This window comes from Melopsittacus undulatus, chromosome 1 (genome assembly GCF_012275295.1).
Source record: "Melopsittacus undulatus isolate bMelUnd1 chromosome 1, bMelUnd1.mat.Z, whole genome shotgun sequence".
In the NCBI taxonomy this organism is placed as follows: domain Eukaryota; kingdom Metazoa; phylum Chordata; class Aves; order Psittaciformes; family Psittaculidae; genus Melopsittacus; species Melopsittacus undulatus.
The window spans coordinates 4,725,997-4,750,455 of record NC_047527.1 but is presented as its reverse complement, the minus strand read 5'-3'; the positions used below and the strand labels follow the sequence as shown (position 1 = coordinate 4,750,455).

The 24,459-nt window shown below is 44.5% G+C and overlaps 1 protein-coding gene across 1 annotated transcript in view; it reads right to left on the bottom strand.

Moving 5' to 3' along the window:
• Positions 1 to 24,459, bottom strand: part of PTK2 (protein tyrosine kinase 2) — a 143,143-nt gene that overhangs the window by 97,690 nt on the left and 20,994 nt on the right. The window contains exons 2-4 of the mRNA XM_034068054.1: positions 19,005 to 19,231; positions 8,555 to 8,721; positions 1,538 to 1,625 (exon numbers count right to left, since the gene is read on the bottom strand). Coding sequence (XP_033923945.1) covers positions 1,538 to 1,625; positions 8,555 to 8,721; positions 19,005 to 19,231 — 482 coding nt within the window. The remainder of the gene's footprint in view (positions 1 to 1,537; positions 1,626 to 8,554; positions 8,722 to 19,004; positions 19,232 to 24,459) is intronic.

Here is a 24,459-nt window from a genome sequence, read left to right as displayed (position 1 = left end):
AAGTTGCCAAAATCCAGACATTTTTAGGTTGAAACAGTGTATCACCCAGATCAGTTAAACTGAGATACTACCTACATCCAGCGAATCACTGCACTGCAATTGTCTCCTCAGAAGTCAACTCCATCATACATACAAAACATTCAAGAAATCAAGTCATTTACTTAAAGCAGGTGGGTCTGTGTACAGTAAGGGGTGGAAGACATTAAAGAAATGAGTATGAGCATGTTAGTGGATATATTCTGCTTTCAGATGAAGTACTGGACAGAGGGGAGGGTTGGGTTTTCCTCTTTCATCGGGAATATTAGTTCCTCATCTGCAAATGTTGTCTGTTCACAAGGGCAGAAGAGTGCCACACTTTGGACCAGCTCCAGTTACAGCCTAACTTTAGTGGGTGCTGCTCAAGAATCATGGTTTATTCACCCCAAACAAGCAATCCAAGATCAGGATACTTTTTGCATGAGGCAGAGACACAACAAAAAGGAATCATGGGGATAGTTTTCCTTGGTGGAAGCCTCTGGGATCTGAGTAGCGTTATCACCATGTCATTTGTTGTTCTTCTGACACAACAAAATGCATCAGGTATTACAAAAACAGAAACTAAATCCTATTTCAAACCCAAACTCCAGAGCTTTCCTGGTGTAGCTCATGAGCTCTGCCATTTAAGCTGACAGTGCTCCCCTGCTTTTCATTCCTACCTTATTCCATCATTCCTACCTTATTCCATCTCTACCATGACAATACTCTAGAAAATGACTCCTTTAAATAATCCAGATTAAAAACCAATCCTCCATATAGTGAGTTTTGCTTAAAACTATGACAAAAAACCTCTATCGGGTTCAACTTGTCTCCATTAGGAACACAAACCATTTCTTAACAACACTGCAGCATCTGAACATTAACAACATAACACACAGAGCAGGAAAGACCCACCTAACAAGTAGGAAATAAGTAACAGTTGGAATTTTCACAGATGCATGGATTCTTAGTCTATTCTTATGGGGTACTACAACCATCCTAGTCCAGACTCCCCTAAAAGATACCTGCATGAAGCCGTACTCTGAGCTTCCCAGTCTAAAAGCAGATTTGAAGTATTTAAATTAACAAAAGTATGATTTAGGTGCTTAATATACAGAAATTTTTATTATTATGTAGTTTTACTAATCAGTAACAGATACTCAAAGCATGAAAGTAACCTAAAGAGTGGAAAAAACATTCCTTTTCACTGTAATTCCATGAATTTTATTATCACGCTGGTGATAATAAAGTGTGAAATAACTGTAAGAAATCAGATGAACAACAGTAACTTTTATCTGAGTAAAGAAGACAACTGCAGAATTAGCTTGGCTTTGGGAAACATTCCTCATCACTTCTGAAGAAGGATGCCATGGGCTTCCTGCCCTTTCTGCTTCATATATGCAACCCTGAATCTATTCTGTCTCTGCAGTTATGTTATCTGCATAAACAAATCCAGAACTTGCCCAATCCAGCAAAATCATCCCCAAACCACCAAATTCAGGAACAGCAGAACTGAACCTACCTGCTGATAGAAAAAATTTAGAGTTGGTTTGTCCTCAGTGAACTGGTTTAGAAATCCTTTTGGCAAGTATCGAATCCTCAATTCATATCTGGAAAGCAAGAAAAAGAGAATTAAACAGGGGAGACAAAAAGAATAATGGAGATTTTCTCACACATAAAGCACTTCTTCAAACACCCGTAAAAATAAGGATCAAATGAAAACAAAGCCAGAAAACAAAAGGAAAATACCTCTTTTGACTACTCAGAGAACTCAACTGGAATGTAGTATCTGACATTTCATAAAGATGCCTGCAAAGGACCTCTGTCATCACCTTCTCAAAGGTTCAGGGAGGACTGAAGAATCAAGTCTTGGAGCAGATAACAGCCAGGTGCAGATCCATGGGAAGAGACACGTCAATCAGGCAGTGACAGCAGACAAGCTGCCATAACCACTGATGTGACCCCATACCATAGCTTTTTTCCTTGGTTATGACAAGCATTGTACTTAACAACACAAATCCTACAGCTGCGAGTAGCAATCAGTGTTATCCACCAGGAGCCACATCCTACAGACAAAACCAGGGCTTACTCAAGGAACACAGAATCCCAGACTGGTTTGTGTTGGAAAGGCTCATCCAGTCCCAACCTGCTTAAGAGCTCATCTCAGTCTCCCCTCTTGCAGGTTCAAGCCATTCCCCTTGGCCTGTCCCTACAGGCCCTTGTCCCAAGCCCCTCTCCAGCTTTCCTGCAGCCCCTTTAGGCACTGGAGCTGCTCTCAGGTCTCCCCTTCAGGAGCCTTCTCTTGTCCAGGCTGCCCCAGCCCAGCTCTCTCAGCCTGGCTCCAGAGCAGAGCTGCTCCAGCCCTCACAGCATCTCCATAGCCCTCTTATGTTGGGGACAACATGACCGTGGCTCCTTCTCAGACCAAGTGTTGTAATATTCACCTCTGAATTGTTCCAGAAGGAATTTCTCTGTAGGAAGTTTCCCTACTTCCTTATTCACCACCAGGATGCATACAAAGGGCGAATGAACCAGTTTTTGACATGACAATCCTATTTTTCAAGTTAACAGTACACCATAGAGTGAAGGAGATTCAGAATTGGCCTTGATCCATGACCTATTCCAAACCTCAAGTGCTTCTCAAACCCTAAACTTCTGCTTCTAATACTTAAATTTATTATTATTGCTTACTCCGTGGTAACAGCCCACAATGTTTGACATACACTGCACGTTTCCTCCTCTAACACATTCCTGCTATGAAGCACTGATAACCAATGTCCTCCTCATCCCTTTGGGTGTGCCAGTACAGTGTATCAGAAGCATGAAACTCTTTACATCCCTTCCCAAAAATAAGTCTATTTAACAATCTCCTCATGATGGTAAGAACAAATATTACAACATTTCAATCTGTTGGTTTTAGCAGGCCTTCAGCAAGTGGTTTGGCTGCCTGTAATCAAAGACTTATATGGGGATTTGATAGGAAGTTACTAGGAGTTATTGCTGCTTAAAATTCCACTGCAACAGGAGCTGCAGTATCCTCTGCTTTGAAACCACTGGAAATATACTGGATCGATAGAAAACACTGGAAAAAGGGAATTTATAAACTGCAAACAGAGACACACACACTGTGCACAAGCCAGGGAACATTATTCCATGTATGGCAAGCTTATTTCATCAAGAAAACTGTGCATTCAGTCTTCTCGTGCACAGAAAACATGTTCTTAAACTAAAGCCTTTGGACGGTAGGAGGTACGAGAGAGGTGGAGAACACCCGAAAGGAGAGATTGAGATTGGACATAAGGAAGAAATTTGTTATTGTGAGGGTGCTGAGGCGCTGGCACAGGGTGCCCAGCAAAGCTGTGGCTGCCCCATCCCTGGCAGTGTTCAAGGCAAGGTTGGACACAGGGGCTTGGAGCAAGCTGCTCCAGTGGAAGGTGTCCCTGCCCGTGGCAGGGGTTGGAACTGGATGAGCTTACATAGAGCACACAGACTGTCTCAGTCACCCTGATCTAGTCCAGGATACCTGAATCCTGTGTTCACCTCTGGTCCCCTCACTACAAGACAGACATCAAGGTGCTGGAGCGGGGCCAGAGAAGGGCAATGGAGCTGGTGCAGGGCCTGGAGCACAAGTGTGATGGGGAATGGCTGAGGGACCTGGGGCGTTCAGTCTGGAGAAGGCTCAGGGGGGACCTTATTGCTCCCTACAACTGCCTGACAAGAGGATGGAGAGAGGCAGAGTCAGTCTCTGCTCCCAGGGAACAAGGGATGGGACAGGAGGAAAGGGCCTCAAGCTGCACCAGGGCAGGTTTAGATTGGAGATGAGGTAAAGTTTCTTCCCCAGAAGGGCTGTCAGGCATTGGAACAGGCTGCCCGGGACTATGGTGGAGTCACCATCCCTGGTGGTATTTAAGACATGCAGATGTGATGCCAAAGAACAGACATGGTTTAGCGGTGGACTTGGCAGTGCTGGGTTAACAGTGGGACTTGTTCTCAAGGATCTCTTCCAACCTAAATGATTCTATGATCCTAGGATGTCAAATGCCTTTTCTCTTGGGAATAAAGAAAACATGGGAAAAGCACTCTTCCTCCTTTACAGGGACTTGTCTTCTTAACTGAGGAGCCATAAGAAGCACTGCTTTCTGCAACAGGATCTCCTGAGAAATGAGGTAAGGCCAAGCAGTCTGGCTGTTGGCTGAGAGTCACCGAGAGTGACCTTCATTACCCATTAATAACCTAAGCTCTGTCTATGCCTATGGGAATGAAGGAGCTGACTTCCAAAGGTCAGCTCCAGGATGGGCTTGATTTTAGTTCTCCTCTCTGAAATGCAGGCAAGTGATGAGGATGACAAGTCCCTTTCTCACAGACCAGGTCTGCCTTCTGAGCAAGTATCCCAGCTGATGATCCTTTATGGTTGAGAGAACTATGACTGGAAGATCACTATGGTACTTACTGCTCTGCATCTGCACCAGACCACGTAAGCCATCAGATACACACTTAGTTATTACAGCCAGAAGGATTATCCAACTATAGAGCGCTGCTGCCTATAGGATCCCCACTGAAAGTCCTCTGGAGACCTGGGATCTGTACTCTGCTGCAGTTAAACCATGACACAGTCCCTTCTCATTCCCCCTGGAGCTGAGACCCCACTATTCCATGGTCACTACAACCCAGGCTCACACTGCAAGAACTGGATTCAGGTGAGCATCACCTTTGTAGGCCTTCTTTACACCTATGCAAACAATTGTTCCAAGAGACCCAGGAACATGCTGGAGAGCACGCATCCTGCTGTGCTTCCTTTCCAGTGTCAGGGTCATTAAAGCCCAGTAAGACCTGGAATCACTGATGTGGAGACTTCCTTGAGTTGCTAAAAGAACACCTGGTCCACTTGCTTACCCTGGTTACAGGTTCTTCATCTCCCACCTACACCTCTGTCCTCTGACCATCACCCATAAAGGCTCACCCAACCTGCTGCATATCCCATAGAGGAACTCCATCCATACAAAAACCTTCTGAAAGGCACTGAGAGAAATTATCTCACCAGTCCCAAGCACACAGGTTGCTTCCAGCAGGTTCCAATTCAATTCACATCAACAGTTAAATAATGAGAAAGGAGAAAATGGGAACAAAAAGGGCAGACAAAGAGCCTTGTGTGAGTGTAATGAACTGAATCAGCTTGCTGAAGGATTAGATGAGCGTTAAGGCTCAAAAGAAGAAAAGGAAAAGGACTGGATAACTGGAAGCAAAAGAGGGGAGAAGGCACACTGTGGAGGAAAAGAGGTACAGAGCTGTGAGATCAGCTTAACTCACTGAACCATCCTGCAGGTGGTCTGGGCTTTGTGCCAGTGTCAAAGCATTCGTATTGCAGCTATTGAAACTTACAGGAGGGGACTGCTAAGGATTGGGACAGGGCACCTGCTACCTGTTAGAGCCAAAGCATCAATGTCACCTGCTTACGAGGACCTGCTTTGTCTACAAACCTAACAGAAGGTGTCTACTCCTTGGGGAACAGAGTGTTCTAACACATATGTGTTACTTGAACATCTTGGAATTTCCATGGGATAAAGATGACCAGCAAACAGAATGGTGCTTTGGGCACACACCATCTTTAGAGACACCCGTGACTGCTGTTTAAGGCTCTGTACTATAAAAAATGATGAGAGTTGATGCTATCTCAGATTTAAGAGTCCCACATCTTGCTACCCCTGGTTCACCTACCAGTACAGAGGTGAAGATGAAGGGATGAAGGCTCTTTCCCATTCCCCCCACCAATGCCCTTGAAAGCACCCAATCATTAAAACAGTAATACTATTACAAGTGAAGAGGAAGCTTTTCATCAAAAAGTGACTTTAACACATGCCTTGCAAGCATAAACACAAAGAGGAAACCTGAAGCAACCAAATCCACTCCATTTATTGCCTTAAATGAAATTTAAAATGAAATTAAGAAAGCCCTGGGATTTTGTTTGTATTTCACTTGGTCATCTGGGATCACCTCTCATGCACAGGTATCACTACAGGCAAATGCTTAAGGAACATTTAACAGTTTATTCTACCACAAGAAAACGAAACAGCAGCGCTGTTGCTGGACTTCAGTAATGAAGATGGCATTGGGAAGACCACGGTTATTCTAAAGCAGTTCCATGGAATTACACTCAAATTCTTCTGGAGTGCTAAATCCTGCTTAACTCAAAGGAGTAAGACAGTATTACCCAACATGACACAAACCACAGCAGACTCCAGAATACTTATTTCCTGAGCAAATCATTGCAAACAAATAAGCAAGAAGTTCCAATAAGTGTAACTCTGATCATTTTTTCCACCACAATTCAGATGCATTTGGAACCTTCTGATGTTGGATGGAATTATCTTCATTGCAAGGGTATAAAATAAAATGGAAGAAGGATATTTGGTTTAATCCAGTTAAGAAGCACAAACATCCTTGAAGTAAATGTACAGTGAAGAGGCAGGCACAGTCAATGAAAGGTTTCTGTCTGACCTTTAGTGTCAATCTTTCTTCTTGGTAGGAAAAGGTAATATTAGTATTACTGATTTTGATTTAAAACAAACCAAAAGGCACCACGGAATAGTTCAGCCCTTTGCTACCTCATGCAAAACACTGGTCTTTTAATAGCAAGAAGGTCAGAGTGCTATGTAAAAGCAAATGTGAGGATGGGGATAAAAAAGACTTCCCATAAGCAGTGATTTCCTGTTCGTCTTTTGCAATGTAACTGAGGTTACCGCTGGCAAAGATGAATCCTGTGTGCTCCTCAAACTGAACTGTTTGTCATAGGCAGTGAAGTGACAGAATTTGGGGTGATCTTGCCCTCAAGTCACAGAATCCCAGACTGGTTTGTGTTGGAAGGGACCTTAAAGCTTATCCAGTTCCAAAGGACAGGGAGGGACACCTTCCACTAGAGCAGGTTGCTCCAAGCCCCTGTGTCCAACCTGGCCTTGAGCACTGCCAGGGATGGGGCAGCCACAGCTTCTCTGGGTGACCTGTTCACTGTTATTTAACCTTCCTAAACTCTAACTACAGCCATGTGATTTGAAGCAGAGTCATATCCTGTATCTCCCCTTCACTAGCTCATCCTTGGCAGGGCATAAACCGTACAGCCCCAAAGGCTGCCTATAGAGGAGATTGCTTTTACTCTGGTGACTTTTTACATACAACCTACTGACAATCAGTGTAACTTCCAGTATCTGGATGAGTGCAGGAGAAGGGCTGAGATCCGAGTTCTGAACACTGGGAATATTCAGCCCTTAAAAAAACCCCAAACAAATCACATGAGAGGCAGTTACTGCTTTATTAACACTATAGGAAGCTTTTAATGTAAGAACCATTCCAAGACTTCTCCCCCTTTACTAATCTAAATATTTTTACAAGGACTGTCATATGATCTTAAACACTCTGTGTTACGGTATTACAAATATGACAGCGGCGTTTTGATTATGCACAGCAAATCTCTATGGGTTTAAAAGGTATGTCAGGCTGCGTACATGTGATAAAACATTAAATGACACCCTGGAAAGGTACTGAATAATTTACAGTTTATCATAGCTTTTTCCTGAGTATTTATATGATTCCTTTGCACAAACTTCAAAACAATAGCAAACTCTGCATGTAAAACTGATTAACTTTGTTCTGTAATGTGCATAATGCAAGTTGTAATGCTACATATAAATGGAACTGACACTTGTACACTATGGAACAAATGTCCACAGCATAAATTATTTATACCTTATATGCAGCACTACTATCACGGAAAGGATTCCTGGATTCTCTAATTCCCAAGCTCTGATCTCACTGTATTATCAATGAAAACTTTCTTGTGAGGTACAGAAGGGAAAATATTGAGGCACATGCCACAGCCAATAAAATGGAGCATGGACAGGAGAGAATGTGCAACATGAAGATGACTCAGAAGGCTGCATGGAGACCTCAGAGCAGCTTCCAGTGTTTGAAGGGGGCTACAAGAATGCTGGAGAGGGACTCTTTATTAGGGACTGCAGTGATAGGACAAGGGGTGATGGGTTCAAACTGAAACAGGGGAAGTTCAGGTTGGACATAAGGAAGAAGTTCCTTACTGAGAGGGTGCTGAGGTGCTGGCACAGTTTGTTCAAAGTGGTAAATACCCCATCCCTGGCAGTGTTCAAGGCCAGGTTGGACAGAGCCTTGGGTAACATGGTTTAGTGTGAGGTGTCCCTGCCCATGGCAGGGGGTTGGAACAAGATGACCTTAAGCTCCTTTCTAACGCAAACCATTCTATGATTCCATGATTTCTGTTCTTACTTTATGCCTCCTCTAAACCCCAAGTTACCCTTACCTGTTCTCTTCAGTTTGCAGGAAGTTCCTTTCAACAACAAAAACCCCTTAAAAGCAACACATCACCATTTACACCTTTGTGGTAAGTTTGGTGGTTTTCTTTTTTCCCCCTATTCCACCACAAAAGGATTTTTCTTTGTGAAGCAATTACAGTTTTACTATAAGGAAAAAGACCTCAAGGACTCCATGTTGACACTGAACAGGTTTGTAGCCTTACTTCCATTCCTCTGAAGGGTGGGCTAGTTCAAACTTCTCTCTCACATTGGATACCCCCATGTCCAAGTGTAGCCAGTGAACCTCCTCAGACTGCAGGTGACTGAGCCGTAACCCATAGCAGGCGACGTTTTTCACTTTGTGACTGTCCACGATCTTCTGAATTATGCCCTAAAACAGAGAAACACACACTTTTACCATGTGAAATATTACCTACCATGGAATAACCCATACAAAACCCTAAGTAATAAATCAGGTATCAGCCTGAGTAAGAACACCGAACATGTGCAATTGTAAGCTCCTATTTCAGACAAGCATTTACAACCTCTGATGTTTTCCCAGCGTGGCTCCACAAAGCAGCAGTAAATACATTTCCATTCATCTTAAAAGTATTAAGCCACTAATTCCTCTATGTAAAATAGAATAACATAAAAGCCAATATATAAAAAGCACATTTGAGGAAGAAAGCAAGATGTATTTGTTCAGAAAACCCCACATCCAGCCTTTTTAGGAATTCCCTATCTACAAATGGAAAATCATCTCAGACTTTCATCCTATTTAATGCCCCAGCAGAAAGATTTGGTCGGTCACATCACAGCCCTTTGGTTTCCTCCCTCCTAATTCCCCCATCTCATTTTCTCCTGAGATTCAGCACAGATCCCTTATAAAAGGAGGCAAGCAACAATTATTTGGGCTGATTCTCAAACAAAACCGATGTTTTACTTGTTTGCCCTGCAATAAATCTCAGCATTTGAGGCTCTCTGCTCAAGAAAGGAACCTTTAGAATGAATGACAACACTTTGCTGTTTCCCGTCCCTGTCAGAAAGCTCTAACACGCAGTAACTAATATTGAGATGAGTTACTGGATCATGGATTAGTAAGGTGCAGCCTGCCAGGCTGTGCTCCTTTTATCCACATTAGAAAGCCAGCAGGTGATCCGAGGCGCTGCCTACAGCCCCAAGGAGACAAGGCTTGTCTCTGCAAGGCAGCACATCCCCATCACCACACAGTTCAGAGCTCAGCAGGAGCACGGCTATCGCTGCTCCCAGACACTGCTTCCTTCAGCAGTTCAGAGTCCTTTGCTTCTGATCGTGTAATGGCCTGGAAAAGCTCATGTGGGAGTGTATAAGGTTGGACTTGACGATCTGAAAGGTCTTTTCCAACTGAGTTGATTCTGTGTATAAGCATACATATAATACACAAGCACACATATACACAGATGCACGAGCTGATGATTGTTGCACTGAATTTCAGGCCACGTCAACATGGAGCCAGTGTAAGTACTAAGGAGCCAGATTTGGGCCTCTGGAGTGAGCGAGGAAAAAGGTTTCTTACAGCATGAAACTGTTTCCCCAAGTTCATGATTTCATATCCCAAAGGAATTGTTTCAGACCCCAGCTCTGCAAAAGAAGCAAGCAGAAAACCACGAAAGAGACTAAGGAAGCACTAAATCTGACTAGAGGGGGAAGATGACAAATGTAGGAGTGGAATCGTGCTTCTGGTGAGGCAAGAGCAAGCTGTTAGATCAGCTCACACGTCTTCTCCAACTGCAACCTTTAAATAACCTTGCAGAAGCAATACAGTGAAATGTACAGAGCCAATAAGGCTCTCCAGAAGAAGGGAACACAACCTGTGCTCAGTAAGTTCACAGAGTCTGAATCCAAAGAGGTTGCATCAAGCCCAGCACCCTGCCTCCAACAGCAGTGGCCTGAGCATCCTCAGAAGCATCATTTGTGTGGGTATCACTGTGTCTCCCAACACTCTGTCCAGGAGTTGGACATCCACTACCAAGCGATGGTGAGCCCAAACTTGGAAGATGGACACAAACAGCAAAGCACATAGGATGCATGTGGAAGACTATGTCTGTTGTGTGGCAGGGAGACTTAAGATAGCATAGACTGGGCTGGAAGGGACCTTAAAGCTCATCCAGTTCCAACCCCTGCCACGGGCAGAGACACCTTCCACTAGAGCAGGTTGCTCCAAGCCCCTGTGTCCAGCCTGGCCTTGAACACTGCCAGGGATGGGGCAGCCACAGCTTCTCTGGGCACCCTGTGCCAGCGCCTCAGCACCCTCACAGGGAAGAGCTTCTGCCTAAGAGCTCATGTCAGTCTCCTCTCTGGCAGGTTCAAGCCATTCCCCTTGTCCTGTCCCTATAGGCCATTGTCCAAAGCTCCTCTCCAAGTTTCTTGTAGCCCCTTTAGGCACTGGGGCTGCTTTGAGGTCTCCCCAAGAGCCTTTTTGTGGAACAAACACCCTAAGTGGCTTCTCTTTTTCACTTAAGAACTCATTCCAGATAGCAACAGACCACAAGCAGAACCTTAAACATGATGGAATAAGCCAATGTGGGGGTTAATACACTCAGAACGGCTGCTCTGCAGGGGAAGCCTCTCAAGTGAAACATCTATTCACTTATTTCCTTTTTAGTGAACAAACCAGAGAATTTGGGTGTCAGAAGTTTTGGAGCCACACCTTCTATCAGCATCAAGCAGCACCACACCAGTGGAGTGGGTTCCTTCAGCAACAGGAACTCACCGCAGAGGAAGCGCAGCTTACGAACAGTTCCCATGCAGCAGGACAGGGTTTGTTTTATCTGGCGGCTATTCCCAAACAGCACAAGATTAATGTCCAAAACCTGCACTGGCACCACAGGCACAATCAGGTCAGTGTAACTCCAATGGGGTAGTGAACAACACATTGAGTCTCCACGTGTTCTGGACAGGCTCCACAGAGTAAGCAGAGTGCGTCAAACAAAGCCACTGCCATCCCTCCAGGATGGGTGACAGCTTCTCTTGTCTTGCATGGCCACAACATGAGGAGCCCTGCCAGAAGCACGCCTGATGTTCCTTGGGGTAGTGATTAGAATGCTTAATCAGCTGTTTCCAGATAGCTGAACTGCTTAACCACTGCACAACAGTGCTTAAGATCCTGCCGGGATGTGCCATGACAATCCTTTCACTGGAAGCACAGCTAAAGAAACCTGCAGTCTCTGCAGACTCCACTACAACCAGCCCTGTAGCTCAGGAAGCTCCTCAGATGCATTTGAGCAGGGAAAAAGCAGGCAGGGAACACCAAAGCTTCAACCTGGATTATAAACTTAACTCCAGCAGAAACCTCCTCCAGAGATCACTTTGGGTATATGCAAGATACCCACATAAACATCAGTTTCCATGAGGAGTTTTCACGTGTCTATTGTCATAAACACCCTCCAACTGTAAGGAAGTCGCACCACCATCTGCCCATTGAGTGCTGTTGTCTGTAATCGCATTGACTTTCATTAGGTTTCCAGAGCTACCATTTACATCCTGACCATAAAACAGGCTTTACAGCTGAGCAGAAGAGAATGGGAAGTCCTCAGAGACTCTTCCATCACTAATAGGGAAGTGATGGGTCACCTTTCCCTCCCTTTAACCCCAAAAAAGCTTTTCAGTAGCTAGAAACCTGGTTAACACTCATTCCTCCCCATTTGTCTGAAGAACTCACATATATTCAATGCAGCTCATTTTAAAACCAGATTAGTATTTGTCCTCAATTAGGAGAATGTGCCCCAAAATAGAATTTCCAGCACAGTTTGTTCAGGAGGCTGCTGACAAACCAAGACAAGAGAAAGGCTGAAAGGCACTGAATCCCCTATGCTCTGCCTGCATGTATTAGCAATACCTTGTGCTTCTGTAATGGAGGGGAAATGAATTGCTTGCCTGTAAATTAACAAAACTGATGTGCTACACTGAGTGAAGCTGGAATATATAATCCCAGTGTGACTGCAAACCTCATTGCCCTATTTAGTAGGAAGGAGGAAGTGTCTTGCACTAGGAAAAGTCTCTAAGTAGCACCTCTGACACAAGACACTGTGTTAAAGTTTGTCAAGCACTTCAAATATAGCAAATGCTATTTATATATCAAGTATACAATCCTGGGTGTTATTATATGGGGAGCTTAAATGAAAAGCTGGACACAAGTAACCTACAAAGCTCTGATGCAAATGGATTTACAATTCCCATAAAGGAAAGCTCTCGCATTCCCTCACAGCACTAAAAGGCAGGTTGTCCTCTGATGAGCCCATGTCTGACATTCAAAGAGAAAAGCCCACATCCCTCCTCTTCTCATTCTTGTGCTACTTTCTCTCTCCTGTACTGATCCAGCAAACACATTTGTACACATTGATCTTACCTTCTGGGTCACTGCCCCCAGTTTCTATACTGGGCATGACGTGCTGTGATACGGAATACCTCTTTGGCTAGCTTGGGTCAGGTGTCCTGTCTCTGCTTCCTCCTGGCTTCCCTCCTCCCTGGCAGAGCATGAGACTCAGAAAGTCCTTGGTCAGAGTAAACATCACTGAGCAGCAACTAAAACCATTGGTGTTATCAGCGCTGTTCCCAGGCTGAAAGTCAAAACCACAGCACTGCACCACCTACTGAGAAGGAATAAAATGACTGCTACTGCTGAACCCAGGACACTCATACAATAACCAAGACTGGAGAACTGATCTAGCTGAACAAGAACTCTGCCACTGAAACCCCGCAACAAGTATATACTGGAACTACAGCCTGAAAACACCTTATTCTGGTGCCTGGGATTTTGTCACCATGCAACATCATCAACTCAAGCAACACATCCACAGAAGTGTTTCAGTGTCCCTGTCACTTAAGCCATACACAGATCTGTCACCCAAAGCACCTCTCTCCACACCCACTGATGAAGCAGAGCTGGAGCAGTGTTCCAGCCTTCTCAGGTGAATCAGCACTTTTGTGATCTGACTGCACACTTCCCAAATAACAGCATTTTAAATGTTGACAATTCCAGAAGCTTAACATCAAGAACCGACTAGAAATTGATAGAATTCCAGACTGGTTTGTGTTGGAAGGGACCTTAATGCCCATCCAGTTCCAACCTGCCACGGGCAGGGACCCGTTCCACTAGAGCAGGTTGCTCCAAGCCCCTGTGTCCAACCTGGCCTTGAACACTGCCAAGGATGGGGCAGCCACAACTTCTCTGGGCACCGTGTGCCAGCGCCTCAGCACCCTCACAGGGAAGAGCTTCTGCTTAAGATCTAATCTAAATCTGCCCTCTTTCAGCTTAATGCCATTTCCCCTTGCCCTGTCACTACATTGGCTTGTAAAAAGTTCCCTGTCCTTGCAAAGTCTAAGAGCTTCCCTGGATCCAGCATTTGCATTAAACGCTAATGCAGGACTTGCTGTTAACTTGAAGCCATCCACACATCCAGGTGTTACATTATTTCAGATGTGTGTCTCATCCGAGGATATCAAGAGTATTTTGTACAAGCACTCTAAAGACCAAAAGTGGTTTTTGTCTGTTAGAATTAGATTAATTATCACAAGACCACATACCTTCTGGTTTGATACTGATTACAGTTGTAGGTCCATAGGTTTGAGTTCTTGGTACTCAGAAATTCTCACAAGGGAGGCACATACTTAACAATACAGTGACTGAGGTCAGACTGACAAACCTCCTGCCCTTTTTCAATACAGGCATACCCTTCTCGAGCAATGTCTGGAAAGCAGGAATGCTGCAGTGGATGCTGAGGGATGCTCACAAATCAGGCTTTAATACCTTATTCCCTCAGCAGCACTGCAGTGCCAGCAGGAACAGGTATTTCCTTTCTTCCTGCAGTGTTCTCAACTGTGTCAGCCTGCAAGAGGATGCAGGTAACAAGATTGCAGAATTGATCTGGATTAAAAGCAATGCTAAGACAATCATTCATTTTACATGGGACTGAGGTTGCCAAACAGTCACACCACCTATGCCAGCACAGCTAAGGTCACAGCATGAGCAAACAAACAGCAAGAAGCTGGCACGGGTGCCAGAAGAAAGGCTTGTCTAATAGGGCATCATTTGAACTGTGGAGCCTGTTTCCATTCCTCTGCCACAAACTGGATCTCGAGCCAAATACTCAGGTTTTCTGTATTGCTGGGTAAAAGTACAGCAACGTGATGGGGCTTGAAGAGAGGTGAACAGGAAAGAACAACAAATCCTAACACAGTCATGCAGCTCAATAAACTGCTTTAGTGACGTCTTGGCTGAATATGATTCAGCCTTTTGCATAGAATTAGTTGGAATTCCATGAAAAGGGCTGAAGCACATTCAGGATTCTGGGTGCTCCAAGCCCCTGTGTCAACCTGGCCTTGAACACTGCCAGGGATGGGGCAGCCACAGCTTCTCTGGGCACCCTGTGCCCATGTTCTCATTATAAGGAGGACAATTTCTCAAGGAGTGATTCCCTCACAAGGAAGAGTTCTCTCCCTCATAATTTCTCCTCCTCCTACAAAGTTCCAGTTTGGAATACACAATATTGCAACCCCACATCCATGCCTTCTACCTATGAAAAATAAGACTGTGGGTGAGTAGGGAAGCTGATAAAAGTGCTCTGGTCTCTGCCCAGAATGCAGAGATGGGACACAGGCCACTCAACTTCAAAGTTAAATTAGATATATCCCTAGCTAAGGATGTTCTTTTTCCTTCTGCTTTTCGAGTTCTTATTCTGTCAGTATTCAAGAAGCCAACGTGTCAGGGTGCTACTGCACAGAAAGGGAGGAAAAGACATTGGAAGGATGAACAGGTTAAGAGGGCACTGGACACTGTATGTGTCAAAGGCTTCTGACCACGCTTCTCTCCACTTCCAGAAGTAAGGCCAAGGCTGACAGCTGAAGTTCTAATGCCCTCTCTATCCATTTATGTTTTAGACAGAACTGGAAGAAAACCAACCTGTGTGTGATTCAAGGTATGACACATGTCTGGTAATAGCCTCATTTGAGAAGTCTGGTTGTTATTTCCACATAAATAATGTCACCTTCTCCCAACTACTACTCAAGACTCAAGAATAAGCTTTTAAGGACTAGATGTTTAAAAGAAGGTGTAATGCATGCAAGCTGGGCACCTCTGGGGTGGGAATGCAGCTTCCACTTAAAGCCACCTAGAAGGGCTCACATGTTTCCAGTGGCTGTTTTCTAAGCCCTCAATCTAAATGCACTGCATTCACATATCAGATACCGAATATATTTGATATGGAATATCCAATTCTGCTTCAACCCCCCCTTCCTGAAAGCAGAAAGGTGATTTACTCCTAACTGCTGATCCAGATGTGGTGCCAGTGTTTGCTTTCAGGGTGCACTGGAGACTAAAGACATTCCATCTCAGCAACACCCACCCTCTTGCATGCCACACCTGAGGCTGTGAACAGGGCAGAGCATGCCCTGCATCCTCTCCAGCCCCAAAGCTGCAAATCCCTCTCTGTGAGCATGCACGTAGACAACACATCCAAACAAGCCATGCCAAGATAAATAGGGAAGATAAACAGCCTTTCTTCCTCCAGCAAATGCACAGCTATCTATACACACAGTTGTGGTAGGAGACCACTGTTTGCACATTCCTAAAAGCCTTATTTTCCCTTCTTCTTCTCTTGGAAATGAAGCATGTCTTCAGTATAATGCCAAGGAGAAAAACAGGGTAAGGAAAGCATGCCAGCTCTTTGAAATCCAAGAAAGCATTTCCAAGAATTTAAAAGCTTCCCTTGAATCCACTGCAGAAAACAGACTCATCCCTCTGAGGAAACAGCTGTCTCTGAGGGACTAAATCCATCCTGAATAAGCAGAGGGCCACAGCCAGAAGTTCTCAAAGCAAGGCCCATGTACAGCCACACTGTTCTCTTGGTTAAAGGTATTTCACGTCAAACAGCAACGAAATCAGACCTTCAGCCTAGCTGCTTATGGAAAGCTAAGCCTCGTTCATCTGAGCTTAACATGAATTTTGTAATGAAAAGGGTTTCCCTACATGATCAAAGATTAAGGTATAGAAGGTATTTGCTGTTTGCAGTCTAAGAAAGCCATAAAAGACATACAAAACAGCCTTTCATCTTTTGCTGCCAAGCACATCCTTTCCATTGACAAACTTGACTTTGTTAGAAACAGAAGATGTCAGAAATCACAGCTCAGCAAAGTTCCACCCTTATTTCCCCTGGTATCAGTACATTCCCCAAAGTCCTCTGCTTCACCTTGACTTGGCTCCCCTGGAAACTCCAGACCAAGTCTGACTTCCTTTGGACACTGGAAGGGTTCCTGGGCTGCCATCCCGGAGGAGCTGTGCTAACCTGGGAGTAGCCTTAAAAACCCTTCTTACATTTCCTTTGCACTGCAGAGCTGTTTCCAAAGACATTCACCTCTGAATATCCTTCCAGAGCTCCTTGGGAACGAGCCAAAGGCCAAACCCAGCACCAGCCTCCTCCTCGGTCTGTAATTCTATGTGGTTCTATTGCAGACCAGCTCCTCCACAAAAGGAAGGGGGATGATAAAACTAAGGCATAAAACCCCTTAAAGGTTATTTTAACCTTAAATTATTCAGCTTGCTGGAACAGCAGTCTTTCCAATGGAATGTAGGCTTCTCCTCCAACAAGGGTTTACTGTTTCTAGGATAAATGTCAGGACATGGTGATACATCAGTGCTGGATCTTTACTATGGAGTACCTGCACATTCAACAGTCACTGTCCCAGTTTAGCAAAGTAAAGAACTACACTGAATGAAACAAAGAAGTTTAAAAGCAACTCATCACATTCTCTATGAGGAAAGAAGAATACAAAACCCCATTACTTTTAGAAACAACAATCCCATTTAATGTGCACATAAGAAAGTTAAAATCTAAGGCAAGTCCCCAGTAACTGCTCCTTGCCTGTTCTTCTGATCCTGCTTTTATACAAAGCTATGGCACATTTTTGCTTAAAACAAGGATTTGTAACTCTGCAGCTTGAACTCAGCACTGAATCTGTTGCAGGGAGTGTAAGTTTTGGATCCCTAAAGCCTATAACCACAGGTATTTCTGAGCTGGAGGAACCACAGATGCAATCTCGGCTTTTGTTTTTTAAGTTTCTATGTACTTCTTTGGAAAGATAACCTGGATTTCAAGTCCCATGTAAGGATCCATAGACATTCATCCACAGTAGAGGCTTGTAAGGTTAAAAACATACTGAGACATACTTTTTCTTCCCTTGTACTACGTACTACACTTCATGAAATGCACCAACTGCATTAGGTGTCTCAAACCATCACACTCGAGTCAGAGTGCGAAGATGTTTCAAGTGGTACCCAAAACTCCCTATTCCCTATAAAACTAAGTGTGTGCTATTGATGACAATGATTCTTCTTGTTGTAGCCCTGTCTGCTCACCAAGTCCCTACACACAGATCTGAGCTCACTGAACTGACAAGAGAGAGCTCTTCTTATCATCACCAGTGCAAATCCTTGAATTCCAAAGGTCAGGGTCACAAGATCTACTTGTGAGGAAAGCTTCTTTGGTGTCTTCATATGCAGCCATGCTAGGAAATAAACAGGAGGAAGAGAAAACATTCAACACCTCAGTCTGTTTTACTTGGTTTTCTCTTGCACAAGGGAAATGGTGCACAGGAGACAACAGAGTTCCTTAACTCCCGAGAGCTTCCTTCAGTAGCTTGGAACCAGGGTTTTGTTGTGGAATTCAATGTACATGCAGAGAATACAAACACTGGCAGCAGTGAGCAGATGGGAACCTGCTCCGACAGTAAGAACCTCAGAGAAGGAAACAACCCTCCAGACCACCTACCACCATGCAAGAGTCTGCTCTTGGAGAATCATTAAAAGCCAACCAAACCATGAAGCTTTAAAAGCATTTGACATGTTAAAGTAAGCTTCATTTCAGCTTAAATACCTCAACACCTCAAAAATTCAAGGGATCAGTGTAGCAGAGGCCTCAACATTAGAGTGAACTCATGCTTCAGAATAACCACTGGGTTTCATGCACACCTAACAGCTCCACACACCTCTCAGATTACAGATACTTCAAGTTATTCTTAAAACTCCCCCAGCTTTGAGTTCTGCCCAAGGACCAACATGGTAAAAACACAAGCAGCTGGTGACTGAGAGGGAGAAGTGAACAAAGGGACTTACTGGGGGTAGAATGGACTCTTCAGCTCCATTTTCCCACACCATGGGGGAATGAGTGTTCAAGCAAGGCTATCTTGTAACATACACATTTTAAATGTGCAAATACATACAACCTACATTTAAATATGCTAAATTATTATTTAGTTCATATGAAATGTGTCACCTTCATTCCAGCTCTCACTCCTGCCATAAGGGGTCACACAAGCTTTTGGGGAGCACGAAGTGCTAGAAGTCAACTGACACACATCAGCAGTGCTACCCAGACTGACAATCACTGGTGTAAATGCCAAGTTTCTATTGTGCAGAAATGGGAAGAGTACTCATTTAAGATAATACACAATCACACATCAGGTTTTGTTTGTTCTCAAGGAAAGCTGGTACCACATAAAGCTTTTCCTGAACTTACCCTTTACAACAGGTAAAGAGTCTTTTACAATGAACTGCAAACCTTCTGTTTGCTTTAACCTCCCATTTCTTGAGTGTTAACACTTAAGCTAAAGATGGCCTGTGAATGCTCACAGCAGACTTACTCGGACATCAGTAGCGTCTCCGTGCCGGATGATGCTGGCCCACGTCGTCGGTTCACTGCTGTTTTCAAAGTAGTGGAAAACCTTTAAGACTCGTTCCATGGACCCTGGGGAACGCTCCATCCCAGTACTGAGATGAGTCTTTGCACTTGAACTTGGTGTATGATTCAAGTTGGGATCAAGGTAAGCCGCTGCCATGGTTTTGCTAGATGCTAGGTATCTGTCATATTCTGGGAAACAAGAAAGAGATTAATTGTAGTTATACCTGGATCTTATACTGATTCATACAAAGCATTTACCAGAAATCCATACAGACTCGTTTTTAAAGGAGAGTTTTGGAGTCCACTCCTAAAATAAGTTATAGATTTACAAACATACAAACTACCCAGATAATACAAGAGCAAGAGAACTGTATTTGAACACATCATTAACAGAAGTGGTATCTTTAGCAAGACTTCTTCCTTTAGTTACTCAATGGGGTCCATCCCTGGCAGTGTTCAAGGCCAGGTTGGATGAAGCCTTGGGTGCCATGGTTTAGTGTGAGGTGTCCCTGCCCATGGCAGGGGCGTTGGAACTGGATGATCTTAAGGTCCTTTCCAACCCTAACTATGAGTCTATGACTTAACCAGGCCCCTGCCAAAGCCTTCAAGACCAAATAGCACCTCCCAGTTTTAACAGGAGTTCCCATCCTTAAAATCTACCAAGTCTGGTCTTGGAACAAGCCTCTAAAGATCAGTATAAGGAAACCCTGACAGCCCAAACTGGAGGCTCTCCACTAAGAAGCTGCACACCATCACCAGGCTCTCCTGTCTAAGGCTAAGACACTGCCACATCAACTTGTTTTGTGTTATTTTGGGAACTCAAAACCACCCAGAGATAGATTCATTATTCACTGAGGAGCCAGTAACACCACCAATGTCCATTCTCTCATCAATGAGCGAGTAAGTGGCTAAGTTCTACCACCAACTAGTTCAGTTTCCAAATAATTCCCAGTCTGGTAGCAAAGGCACAGACCATAGTATGAGTCTGCATCTCTAAGGAAAAAAAGGAGAAAGCTGCCTCTTGGCTACTGCTGCACATTAGTCAGGCACAAGCAGATGGTGTCTGAGAAATGAATGCAGTACAAGAGAAAAAGAGCAAACAAAACCTCCTCCCTCGCCTGCCACAGTCAGCAGCATTCCAGTCTGCTGGCTGGAAACAGTAAAGAACTGCAGGGCTTTGCTCCAGGCCTTGGACAAGTGCATGGAGCTTTCTGTACCCTCCTCCTCCTCCTCACAGCGAGCAGCCAGCGGGGAGGCAGTGTTGGAGATGTTAAAAATAAACTAAACTTGCTCTTTTTGGCACACACGGTGCTCCAAACGCCTTGCTGGTTGTAAAGCTGGCCTGTGAAAGGGGCTGGAGGAGAGGGAGACTGCTCCAGGCCTGCTGCTGGGAGCCTGAGCCTTCATTTACTTTCCTCTGAGGAAGAAGAGAGGCTGATGCTTCCAGATGAGCTCCTGTAATGCCTGGTTTCAACAGAGCTGAAGCCACCAGCATGCCACCCTCCCTGAAAATGGGGTTCAGGAAGCTATCAGGAACAAAGTGAAGGTGATTTGGGTTCTAGGACTGGCTTAGTTTTATACCACAGCTGCCTGAAGTTGCTATGGGTGTTAGAGAAGCACAGAGGAGGAGCAGCAGAAGCAGCCTGTGGTCAGGGACCGGAGGGGAGACGTCTCCCCATGCAGTCATTACCCCAGTTCAGCAGTCATGTCAAACCACACCATGAGCTCAGCTAACAGGCATCTAGCACCAGCAATATCAAGGCTTGAAATCTTCAGACTGTAGAAAACAACCTTTGCCAGAGGCTAAACCAGGACTTGAAGTCTAAAACAAGGAGTTTACCTAACTCAGACCTGGGAGACAAAGAGGCAACAAAGAGCCCATCCGAGCAGGGTGCCCTGAAGAAATGCTTGAATTGCATTCATCCAACAGAACTGAAAGAACTTGAAATGGGCACTGAGTGGGTCAGACAAAAGGCCTCTGATGTCCTGCCCTGAGGGAAGATGGTAAGAACAGGCCAAGCAGACCTTTATCCTCAGTATTATCCCAGTGTCTGACCCCTGAGGGACTTCCCCACTTCCCGAGCCCCAGCTTAGCTCCATATCCCTGTTGCCTCTATTGAAACCATCAAAGCTTTGGTACTTTGCTTTTTTGTTCTCTTTTCTGGCAATCAGTACCCATGTCTTAAGCCAACCTCAGGCCCACCTTAAAACCCTTCCTCCCATCCACCCTCTAGCACCAGATACAGATCCCTCAGCAACACTACTCTTGACTTGTCCTCACCAAAAGGCCTTGCAAGCTGTTTTCATACAAACCCTGACCTGAAAGCTGAAGCAGGTATAAGAATCTCCCCTGTGGCAAAGTAATATTGAGGAGACATGACCCTACATGCTCCTCACTGCAGGCTCCTCTCCTGTGTGGTTAAAATAGCCACAGGGCAGAGAGTTTCATCAGGACAAATTCACATAGATGGAGCCCTTCCATAGTGCAACAGCATTTTCAGGCTTAGACATGGGCCATTTCTGCTTTATGCTCTTCCTCCTTCAGAACAAGCTGCCTACCCTCAAAGTCACGAGTAAAAGCATTAAGCTTTTCTCGTGAGACTTCACTTGGAGTATTGTGTGCAGTTCTGGTGTCCTCAGCATAAAAAGGACATGGAACTGTTGGAACAAGTCCAGAGGAGGCCACGAGGATGAGCAGGGGCTGGAGCACCTCCTGTATGGAGACAGGGTGAGAAAGTTGGGGCTGTTCAGCCTGGAGAAGTTGCGTGGAGACCTCAGAGCAGCTTCCAGTATCTGAAGGGCGGCTATAGGGATGCTGGTGAGGGACTCTTCATTACGGACTGTAGGGATAGGACAAGGGGTAATGGCTTAAAACTTAAACAGCGGAAGTTTAGACTGGATCTAAGGAAGAAGTTCTTTATCATGAGGATAGTGAGGCACTGGAATGGGTTGCCCAGGGAAGTTGTGAATGTTCCATCCCTGGCAGTGTTCAAGGCCAGGTTGAACAGAGCCTTGGGTGCCATGGTTTAGTGTGAGGGGTCCCTGCCTACGGCAGGGGGGTTGGAACTGAATTATTTTAAGGTCCTTTCCATCCCAAACCATTCTGTGATTCTATGATTCTAAGCTTTAGCTCAAGCTTAAACAAGGAAGATTTGCTACAAACCAAACCAAGACGAGTATCCATTTTCACAAATGAGAACTAAAAGGAAGCCTGCTTTAATACTAATTCACTGTATTCCATCCACTTAACATACACATTCATCAGATTTTACTTGGCAGAAGGAGAATAGGGGGAAAAGCTACAGGAAAATCCCGAAACAAGCATTTAGATGTTTGACCACAGACTTAAATACGGACAATCTGCATCCCTTGGGAGCAGCAAACAGGAAAGTGATGGAAGACATCAGTTTCTACATGCAAAATTGCTCTTAGGTGATGGAATTTCAATGGACAAACAAAACACTATTAAAATCATTTAGCTATTCATCACACCGAGGGGAACATGTTGAATCAAACATCACACTGCCCATACTTGGTACAGGGCATTGCCAGTTTTCACCACGTTCTATGGGATGAAGGTTTTAAAAGGTGAAACCACCCCTACACAAAATCAGAAGAGCAGTTTTCCTTCAGGATTTGATCATCATTGGGTTCCTTACAACTTCTGTTAAAAATCCCAGTGCTTGCTTTACGAGGTACCAAAAGGGCAATAAATCGCATAGCTCAAGGTACAGAAACACATGTGTACCCTCTGGTTATGGACCTATTAACATTGCCATTAAAACCAGCCCCTGGGTTTCAGTTTGTAATGTGACTGTAAAACTCTGCCCCAGGCCAAAGCTTTGTAAAGCAGAGCTGCTCTCCAGTCAGGAGAGTTAAACAAGCAGTTTACAACATTCAGGTTGCTTTACAATGCAAAGAAAGCTGAGATTCCAGGGCTATGATGCTTATTTGGGCTCTTTGGAAATTCAAACCAACCTGGTTTGCAATCCTGCCCTTACAGATGTCAGTTTAAAAGAGCACCTTTAGTAATCCTGGTATTAACAGACAAGTACTATGCTGTTATGGAGCAGAAACAAACTACAGGCAACTAAAAAAGTAGACTTAGATTAGCTAAAAGTGAGAAGTTTGGATATAAGGAAGTTGGACATAAGGCACAAGCTGTTCCCTGTGAGGGTGCTGAGGCGCTGGCACAGGGTGCCCAGAGAAGCTGTGGCTGCCCCATCCCTGGCAGTGTTCAAGGCCAGGTTGGACACAGGGGCTTGGATCAACCTGCTCCAGTGGAAGGTGTCCCTGCCTGTGGCAGGGGTTGGAACTGAATGATCCTTTCCAATCCAAACCATTCCATGACTCTATTAGCAGCTGGATAATGCATTAAAACATAAACAGAACTGTTCCTCATAGTAGCTCTGGCAGATGGCCAACACCACAGCCTTCCCCAGCTCATGCCACATGGAACCAAGCTGTAATCCCTCACACTACGACTTCACCTTGTCCTTTGTAGATATGACATGTTATAATATTGTTCAAGCTTCTCATCTCAGGCTTGAAGGCATCAACATCTGTGAGCTAAAGGTCACATTTCTGCAAAATAACTTAGTCCATCTCAATTCAAACCTATAAAAACCTGAGAGAATCTATAAAATCTCTTAAAAATGTAAGAATCTATAAAAAAGACAATAAAAATTCAGAGCTCATTTCTTCTCTGGTCCTGGCATAATAATTCTACAAGACTTAAAATAGTAATGCTATTAAATAGAAATAAAAGCCTTTAAGTTACACTTGTATCCATGAACAAAGCTACTTTAGTAGACTGACCACAGAGTCATAGAATGCTTTGGGTTGGAAGAGACCTTAAAGATCATCCAGTTCCAACGTGGAAACCACCTTCACAGAGAAACATCTGGATGTCCTGGTGGAAAACAAACCAGCCATGAGCCACTGCAGCAAAGGCGGCCACCAGCTCTTTCACCAATGCAGGTAGAGCATTGCCAGCCGGTTGAGAGGGGTGATCCTTCCTTTATTCAGTACTGGTGAGGGGTATTGGGAACGCTGTACCCAGTGCTGTGCTCTCCAGTAAAAGACATGGACATAATAGAGATGCTTCAGTGAAGAACCACAAGGATAATCTGGGGGTTTGAGCAGCTGTTATACAAGAAGAAGATACAAGAGAATGGTTTGGCCTTGAGAAGGCTCAGGGGAATCTTACCAATGTGTGTAAATGCCAGTTAAGAGGAAGCCAGGTTGTTCCCAGTGATACTCAGTGAGGATGCAAGGCAACAGGCAAAAAAGTGACAGGAATTGCCATTTAAATAGAAGAGAAAGGTTTGCACTACACATGAGTTAGTGGTGGACTTGGCAGTCCTGAGGCAAAGGTTAGGTTTGATGATCTGAAAGGTCTTTTCCAAGGCAGCCGA